Genomic DNA, 8,798 nt, shown 5'->3' with positions numbered 1-8,798 from the left:
TTTGTTTTGGAGTTGTTTTTATTTATTCATATTTCAGTGTTGGGGATTGAACCCAGAGCCTTGTGCATGCCAGGCAAACACTTTACCTTTTGAGGCAGGGTCTCAATAAACATCCCAGGCTGACCTCCAATACTGTATGTAGTGTAGGCTTGAACTCCAGATCCTCCTTTTCCACTGCCTGAGTGCTGGAATTACAGGGCTGTGACACCATGCACAGACCTAGAGCAATAATCAGAAATCCAGAAAGTCTAGGAATGTAATTTGTACTGTTCTACACGGTCTCCACCAGTTCTTGATTGACAATGGAGTTTGACTCTCTTATCCTTGCCAGGTGGTGGCACACTTTCAATGCCAGCCTCCTCAGGTACATAAGTTCCAGATCAGCCCTGGAAACATATGGAGAGTTCGAGGCCAGCCTGGTCTACAAAGTGAGTTCCAGGAAAGGCGCAAAACTACACAGAGAAACCCTGTCTCGAAAAAACAAAAACAAAAACAAAAACAAAACAAAAAAAAACAAACAAACAAAGCTGGGCGGTGGTGGCTCACACTTTTAATCCCAGCACTCGGGAGGCAGAGCCAGGCGGATCTCTGAGAGTTCGAGGCCAGCCTGGTCCAGGACAGGCACCAAAACAATACAGAGAAACCCTGTATTGAAAACAAAAAACAAAACTGGATTGGCTAGATGTTTCGGAACCTGACCACCTGCGTTCACGCCCCGAGACTCACGTGGTGAAAGGAGAGAACCAAATCTCACAGGTGGTTCTGACCCCCACACACACTGGCGGGGCATGGTGGCGACCCCTCGAAATCTCAGCATTGGGAAGGTTCCCAGCCAGCCAGGGACTTACAATGAGACCCTGTCAAATAAAGTTTAAAGAATTAAACCCTCACACCTCATGCCCTACGCACCCAGACCATCCACTACTAGCTCAGAGGGCCACAGACCAGGGAATGACAGGCATCGTGAATAAACGACTGATCGGACTACTGCAGCCTTCACTGCGCCATCTCCAGGCACGAGCTGCCCAGCCCAAGGTTCAGTTTCCTTAGCAGCATTGCTTAGAGACCAGGCAACGTAAGGGGGGGAAGGATACCCAGGAAGGACGGGCACCACTGACGCGACTGCGCAAGGCGGGGCGGGCCTTCCACGCCGCGACTCTATTGGCGGTGTTCGGCGCCACCGGCATTAGTAACGGAAGTCGGCCCCGCCTCTTCCTCTTTCTCTCGGACCAGGCGGTCTCGGCGGTGAGCAGCTGAGCCATGGTGAGGCGGCGGGAATCGAGTGCCATCCGGGCGGGGGAATGCTTGGGAACAGCGGCACGGGGCGCGGGGCGTGAGCGGGGGGCGCAAGGAGCGTCTGGGTCTTACGGCTTCGCTTTGCATGGTTGCTCCTGGTTCGGGCCGGTACAGACCGCCTACCCTACACTACCCGTGCACGGTCCCTCCGCGATCGGCCGCGGGGAAAGCGGGAGCTTCCGCTTGGTGACCCACAGAGTCGCCTCTCGTATAGGCCAAGATTAAGGCTCGGGACCTGCGCGGCAAGAAGAAGGAGGAGCTGCTAAAACAACTGGACGATCTGAAGGTTGAGCTGTCTCAGCTTCGCGTCGCCAAGGTGACAGGCGGCGCCGCGTCCAAGCTCTCCAAGATGTAAGTGGCCCTTGAGGGCCCAGCTGGGCACACCCTTTTCTGCCTTGCCCCCTTGTACCTTTCCCCACCAATCACCCTTGGCCAATTTATGTAATTTAAAGAACTGGGCATTCCTGAAGGTCCATGGCGGTGCCACCTACCTGGACCCTTACATGTGTTGTAGTGGGACTTGGAGTCACATGCTAAAGACCAGGGAGACTTGGCGAAGAGAACATGGGTTTTCAATGGTTGCCAACAGTATTCTACCCCAATCTTGAGAAGATGCGCGGAGAAACACATAAGCAAAATTATGTGCTGAGACCTTCAGACCATGTGTTACAGTAATAGACCCGCCCTTGTCCTCTGATCACCTGCTCTCGGCCTGTTCCTGGCTTCGGTGTTCTCTCTTCACACCTGTTGAGTTTCATCAGATTGTGATTCCTTAAAGCTGGACTAGTTTCCATTTCACAACATAGCTTCAGTGTAGCCTTTGGTGTAAGCTCTTGGCCTGGGTTAAAAGGCCTTTCCTTTAAGTTTCCGGGCACATTTCCCTGGGAAGCCTGTTGACAAACGTGCCCTCACCTCCAGGACTTTGCCTCCTAGGTGATATAGATGGGGGACTTGGGGAGTTGGACACAAGTTGGCACTTCTTGGTTTTCAATGACATCTGTTTTTATAGACGAGTCGTCCGCAAATCCATCGCCCGTGTCCTTACCGTCATTAACCAGACTCAAAAAGAAAACCTCAGGAAATTCTACAAGGTGAGCACTGGACAGGAACTGTTGTGGAGAGGTTCTGTGGAACACGGGAGGGTGGGATGCCCTCAAGAGGCTCCCATTTTGTGGCCGAGTTTGCCCTGTTACCAGCTTCCCCTACTGGCATAGGTTCTGCTGGTGTCAAAGGGTCAGTGGTGAGAGTGAGGGAGTCCTCTGTCTGCACAGAGCTGAGTCCAGCCTTCGAGCTGGTTAGGAGCTGGAGCCCTGGACAATTGGTGGTGGTTGTCTCACCTGCCAAGCACTTGCTGTTCGAGGGCTTGGACGGGTTGGGTTGCCCAGGGGCATACACGGTGGGTAAACTGAGGTCCCAAAGCCCCTCTTCAGAACCCTGTTTTGAGGACAGTGTTAGAGCATTGCTGGAATAATCCTTTTTGTCATGTTAGTGTAGAGGCAAAGCAAAGCTGCAGAGTCACACAGGAATTCACTCCTGTGACCTGGGCTGTGGTCTCCAGAAGGAATAGTTCTGGAGGGAGCCTCAACTTTTTTTTTAGATTTATTTATTTATTATGTATACAGCATGTATGACTGCAGGCCAGAAGAGGGCGCCAGATCTCAAGTCAATCCCCCTTAATTGAAGTCATCTGGTAGAGTCAGTTAATTGCCTCTGCAAATTTCACCAAATTAGTATTGGGATTTGGCACTTCAGAAAACTGTCGTTGTTCAAGGGAATTTTGGCTTGGACGGGTCTGAAGGCATGAAGTGTTCCTCAGTTTAGTCTGGGGACCAGGGAACTGGATGTAGGAAACTTTTTGTGCTTCCCTGTGACTGCTGGCACATGTGTATATGTGACTGGAGATGTAGGCTTTTTATTTAGGTGGTGTTTGGTGGTTAAAACCATGAGGTTTCAAATGTCAGGCAAGTAAGTAAACCAGCACTGAGTTACCCTTAGACCACAAGAAGTAAGGTTGAGGGTTCTGTTTTTGGTTTCAGAACAGGGTCTTCTCTATCTCACTTTGTAGACCAGGGTAACCTAGAGCTCACTAATGTCCTCTGCCACTCCATGCTGGGATTACAGGCAACATGGCACTTAAAATTGGGCTCTGCCATCTAGCCATCCTGTTTTTAGAAAGAACAGTAAGATAGGTATGTTTAGTGGGGGCTCTGGGGGCAGAGCTCTTAAGTAGATGAATGAACTTAACATGGATGAGGGCCTACTTGAGGTAGCTTTGTGTCCCCACCCCATCCTGCGCAGCTTTCCGGGGTCCTCCATCCACCTGCAAGAATTTGGTGCATGAGAATGTGACGTCATGGTGCCTGTCCCTTTGAGGATGAGAGTAGCCGTAAATAGGGAGCATAATTATGCATTCTTTTTTTTTTTTTTTAAGATTTATTTATTTGTTTATTATGTACACAGAAGAGGGTGCCCGATCTCATTACAGATGGTTGTGAGCCACCATGTGGGTGCTGGGAATTGAACTCAGGACCTTTGGAAGAGCAGTCAGTGCTCTTAACCTCTGAGCCATCTCTCCAGCCCCCTTTTTTGGTTTTTTAGGACAGGATTTCTCTGTGTGACCCTGACTGTCCTGGAACTCGCTCTGTAGACCAGGCTGGCCATGAACTCAGAGCTCTGCCTGCCTCTGCTTCCTGAGTGCTGTGATTAAAGGCATGAGCCACCATGTGGGTACTGGGAATTGAACCCAGTGCTCTTAATTGCTGAGCCATCTCTCCAGCCACATGATTATACCTCCTTTTTTTCTTTCTTTCTTTCTGCCCCCCCCCCCCCCCCCCCATAGGGTTTTTCTGTGTAGCCCTGGCTGTCCTGGAACTAACTCTATAGACCAGGCTGGCCTCGCACACACAGAGATCCACCTGCCTCTGCCTCTTGAGGACTGGGATTAAAGGCTTTGTGCATGCCCTGCTTTCTGCTTTTCAATTGGATGCTGGGGAGCTTGCTTTGAAGTTCTTGGTGGGGCTACTCTCCATATGGTCTGACCCTTGGGGGGACTAATGGACTGCTTACTTTAGAACACTTGGGAAAGGCTAGGAGATAGAGGAAGGTGACAGCTCTTTTAATGGCTTAGGGTCTTATCTCTTGTGTCAGGGTGACCTTGGCCAAGCCTCTATAGAGCCTGATGGACCGTCCAGTTAATTGTAGCCAAGTGGCAGTAGCCACCACAGAACCCCAGTGTGTGTGTCTTGTGCCCTTTGGATTGTGCTGTGGTTTTTACTTAGTTATTAGCAGTTGATACATAGGAAGAGTGAAGTTTAACCCTCTAGTCTTGAAATGAGGGGCTCAGTTTACAAGTAGTGGGCCTCTCAACCTTCTAGGACCTTAGTGGCAGTCCCCAGCTGAAAGGCTCTGGATGCCCTACAAATTGCTCAGAGAAGTCCAGCTTCCTGTCCCATTGTCCCGGTAACCCCTCATACTCAGATTCAGCCTGCTGTCTCTGTCCCAGGGCAAGAAGTACAAGCCTCTGGACCTGCGACCCAAGAGGACTAGAGCCATGCGCCGCCGGCTCACCAAGCATGAGGAGAAGCTGAAGACCAAGAAGCAGCAGCGCAAGGAGAGGCTGTACCCGCTGCGCAAGTATGCGGTCAAGGCCTGATGGAAAGCAATAAAGCACAAGACGGCTGACTTTCTGCTTCTTGTTTGGCCCTGGCCACCTGGGGCCAGTGGGGTGAAGTGGCCCAGGTGACCACTTATCTACAGTGGGTGAGGCCTGGTTACAGGACAGGATAGGGTAGTCCCTGCCTGCAGCCAAGATCTTACTTTAGTTAGGCCTGTGGTAAGTTACGTGGAGTGGTAGACTTGTCATCTTGTCACATCAGCAGCCCCTGACACCAAAAGTTTGCCATCGGGAGTGAAAACACAAGCGTGGGCCACATCCAGCAGGCCCTGTCAGTAGCACAGCATCAGAGTCAGGGTTGGTGGGTCCTGCCAGTCCTGGGCCTCTGCAGGGGCCTTTGCACTGATCCTGGCCAGCACTGTAGGACAACCTTACCTTTAGGGTCTCTAGGCATTCTCCTGTGTTGCAGTCCCAGACTTTGACCTGGATGTGAAAACAGTTGGGAGTTTCAGTGTGCCAGCCGTGGCCTGGGCTCTTCTGCAGACAAGGTTTAAAGTGCCTGCTTGGCCTCTGGCACAGAAATGTGAGACAGTCAGAGATTAGCCTGGTCCTTTGGGCTGGCGTTAGGCCTTGCTGTTGGAATGCAGCCGGGCCTATGGGCACACATAATACAGTAAGGCTGAGGTTTGTCTGGAGAAGGTGCTGCCTTGAGTTTGGGTGACTTACTGTGCGTGAGTAACCAGCACTGGCCAGCCTCAGCTCATCAGGAGAAAAGGCTAGGCTCTTCACCCAGGTGGCATGGCCCTTGAGCTGGAAAAGCAGGCTGCTTGTTGTGGGCTTCCAGATGCGGATGGTCTTGTCCCAGGAGCCAGATGCCTAAACAGACATCCCTGAGCTCAGTGAACCCCACAATGGCCTGCGCCCTTGAGGGTCTCAGGGCAAATAGGGACCGGCCTGGAGCACTGGGTAGCCCACCTTACCAAGAGCCCAGATGCTGAGTAGCACAAGCAGCTGATGTTGCCAGTGTGGCCCTCCAACTCCTGGTAGGAGGCAGCTGGGGTCGCCCCCCCGCAGGTCCCAGATGTGCACAGTCGAGTCCCAGGAACCAGTGGCCTGTGGGTAGTGACCATGAGTATGAAATGGCTCTTGCCACTCCTGTGGCCACTGACTATAGGGTGGGGTGAGACTCACCAGAGAGTCTGCATTGGGGGAGAAGTCACTGCTCTGGACGGAATCACGATGCCCAACCAAGAGGCGCACATTGTGGCCAGACTGTAGAGAGAGCGTGAGCTACAGAGGTGGAGGGAGGCAGCCCAGGAACCTAAGGCCCCTACTAGGCCAGGCCTTTGGGGCCAGATGCTCCTTGCCTCAGGAAGGAAGGACATGCAGGCTGGAAAATGCTGTGCAGGGGGGCCTGGAAAGCCTGCCACAGCCAGATGGGAAGTCTTAGGTACCTGGTTGGGGTGGGGGGGACCACTAAGGGTCATTGGGTGCAGAGAACACATGTCACCTCTGACTCGGGCCCCATTCTCTCATACCTGCACCTCCCAGAGAATGACCCTCCTGTCCCAGCCACCTGATGCCAGCTGCTTTGAGTCAGGGCTAAAACTGACTGTCTCCACGCTCCGCTGGTGACCTGTTGACACCAGCCCAAAAGGTGGGAAAGAGGACAGGACACAGTCCACAAAGCCTGTGACTCCTAGTCAATCCAATCACGTACCTTTCAGCACATGTAGACACTTGAATCTTGCCACATCCCAAAGGCGAATAGTGCGGTCACTGGAGGAACTGGCAATGAGGCGGCCATCAGGGGAAAAGCGACAGAACTTCACTGGGCCTGAGGCAGGGAACACATGGCATTGTTCTGCCCTCAGTCCACATTTGTCATCTGTGATTCTTAACTCCAGGGCTTGACCTGAGCTGGACTCAGCTGGAACACACGATCCCAGTTTGCCCATCTGAGAAACCATCATCAGAACCAGATTCCTCCTAGTAACACCCTCACTGCCCACCCTCTGGCTCTGGTCTAAACTGCTTTCAGTGTTAGTCACTGTCCCATCATTCCCTCATTTGTTTTAACTGGTTAGACACCTTGCTTGCACAGGTTTACCCTACGACCAAGAACACAGAGTTTACACCTACAGGACGTGAGGTAACCTTGAGGACATGAAGCTAAGTGAAATAAGCCAGTTAAATACTGTTGGTTTATGGAGGCGGGGAATGGGGTGTTCCATGGGTGCAGTTCTGCCAAAAAGTTTTGGAGAATTAGTCTGAGTGTACCACTGGGCTGCATGTCTAGGGTTTAGAAAATAAGATTTGAGCCAGGTGGTGGTGCACACCTTTAATCCCAATTACTTGAGAGGAAGAGGCAGGCAGATCTCTGAGTTTGGGGCCAGCCAAGGCTACACAAAGAAATCCTGTCCCAGAAAAAAAATGTTAAGAGTTGAGTCAAGGTCTCTTAGGGTGAGAGGCCTGTACCCTGAGTGTCGGGTTTGGTTTCTCCCTACCAGCAGCCCCTGCCAGACTTGCTCCAACCCTCTTCCCCCAGAGTCACAGGTCACCGCGACAGGCTCCAGGTGGCTGAGTCCCACCTCTGTGGGCTGCCATTCTCCACAGCAGTCGTCTACTCTTCGTCTCCCATACATATACACAACCGTCATCTGAGGCTGTGAGCAGGGTCTGGCCATCAGGGGAGAAGGCAGAGCAGTTGACCTGGAAGTACAGGGCACAAGTCCTCTGTCCCCTCAGCTCTAACCTGCCTAGGAACCCAGGGTGAGGTCATAACCTCCAGGTCCCACTCCAGAGCCAGGACCCTTCAAACCTAGGCTAGAACCCAAATCCTAAAGCCAGTTCTGAATCAAGAATTGACAAATTAGCCCGGCATGATGGCGTGGACCTTTAATCCTAGCACTTGAGAGGCAGAGGCAAGTTCCAGGACAGCTAAGGTTGTTAACAAAAGAAGTGACAAGTTCAAAGTCGACTATAGTGAGCATTGAGTCTAGGCTGGCCATAATAGCGCCCACCTTTAATCCCAGCACCAGGGAGGCAGAAGACAGGAGGATTGCCTGATGCTGCCTCAAAAGACAAAACTGATCCATATGAGTTTGAGGCCTGGTTAACATGGAGAGTTCCTGGCTAAACAGCTACGTAGTGATACCCTATCTTCAAACAAATAGAAAAAGGGGGGGGGGGGGCCTAGCACGAACGCCTGAATCCCAGCACAGTGGAGGCAGAGGCAGGTCTACATAGTGATTTCCACAACAGCCAGAACCACATAGTGAAACCCTGTTTTAAAAACCAAAAGGAAAAGATAAACCTAGAGTCTGTTCTTAAGCTGGAGAGACCTAGGGCTCACCTCCCCCCGATGTTGACCGAAGAACCTCACTCTGCCCACGGCCAGCTTTGTTGGGGCCTTGATGTTCATGAGCACCCGCTGCAGAGCCCGGCGGGCTCCCTCCTAAGCGGGAACCAGTCCCGTCGGAGGGGCCTCAGCTCAGGACACAGGAAGGGAAACTGTACAAGCAGTCTCCATGGTAATGGGGCGGGGTGCGCAGCCGCAGTGGGGAAAGGTCTTTGAGAAGCCTCTGTGTAAGGCCATAGTGACTTGCCCATGCCTCATCCCCCTGGTTACAGGGAATGGAGCGGCTGCAGGTAGGAGGGTGGCAGGCGACACCAGTAAAGGGTCTCACGACCTTGGGACAGTTCTGCCCGCGGCTGAGCAAGAATCTGAGCAGAGTGGCCGTTAGAGGACGAGCCAGCTGCGCACCCGGACACCAGCTGCAAAGCCCCCACAGCCTCCTTCCGCACGCAGAACCAGATCCAATTTACCACCGCACAACGCGTACTTGAGTCAAATATGGGTGGTGGGGGCGGCTAGCACATAGTATAG

At 52.4% G+C, this 8,798-nt stretch overlaps 2 protein-coding genes and 1 long non-coding RNA gene across 3 annotated transcripts; 1 reads left to right on the top strand and 2 right to left on the bottom strand.

The window, feature by feature from the left end:
* LOC131909005 (uncharacterized) lies at positions 1–1,059 on the bottom strand. The gene is made up of 3 exons (XR_009378720.1): positions 946–1,059; positions 727–857; positions 1–219 (listed from the first exon to the last, which is right to left on the bottom strand). It is a non-coding gene; the product is annotated as an uncharacterized LOC131909005 (long non-coding RNA).
* Positions 1,060–1,127: 68 nt separating this feature from the next.
* On the top strand, positions 1,128–4,977 carry Rpl35 (ribosomal protein L35). The gene is made up of 4 exons (XM_059260231.1): positions 1,128–1,263; positions 1,511–1,647; positions 2,306–2,387; positions 4,799–4,977. The coding sequence occupies exons 1-4, from the start codon at positions 1,261–1,263 to the stop codon at positions 4,946–4,948; spliced, it is 372 nt and encodes a 123-aa protein (XP_059116214.1). The 5' UTR covers positions 1,128–1,260; the 3' UTR covers positions 4,949–4,977.
* On the bottom strand, positions 4,975–8,597 carry Wdr38 (WD repeat domain 38). Its single transcript, XM_059260230.1, is given in 10 exon segments — positions 4,975–5,238; positions 5,345–5,392; positions 5,636–5,785; positions 5,890–5,976; positions 5,978–6,022; positions 6,101–6,181; positions 6,448–6,545; positions 6,630–6,746; positions 7,501–7,621; positions 8,265–8,597. Coding segments are annotated over 10 exon segments (900 nt in total). The 5' UTR covers positions 8,334–8,597; the 3' UTR covers positions 4,975–5,154.
* Positions 8,598–8,798: the final 201 nt, after the last annotated feature.

This window comes from Peromyscus eremicus, chromosome 4 (assembly GCF_949786415.1).
Source record: "Peromyscus eremicus chromosome 4, PerEre_H2_v1, whole genome shotgun sequence".
Lineage (NCBI taxonomy): Eukaryota > Metazoa > Chordata > Mammalia > Rodentia > Cricetidae > Peromyscus > Peromyscus eremicus.
Note: the sequence above shows the minus strand (reverse complement) of the source record. Positions and strands in the feature narration are given on the sequence as shown.

Excerpts from the sequence above, each read along its gene's own strand:
- Rpl35 (XM_059260231.1), top strand. Across the intron at positions 1,648-2,305 it reads GCGTCCAAGCTCTCCAAGAT|ACGAGTCGTCCGCAAATCCA; the intron begins GTAAGTGGCCCT and ends CTGTTTTTATAG. Across the intron at positions 2,388-4,798 it reads ACCTCAGGAAATTCTACAAG|GGCAAGAAGTACAAGCCTCT; the intron begins GTGAGCACTGGA and ends TCTCTGTCCCAG.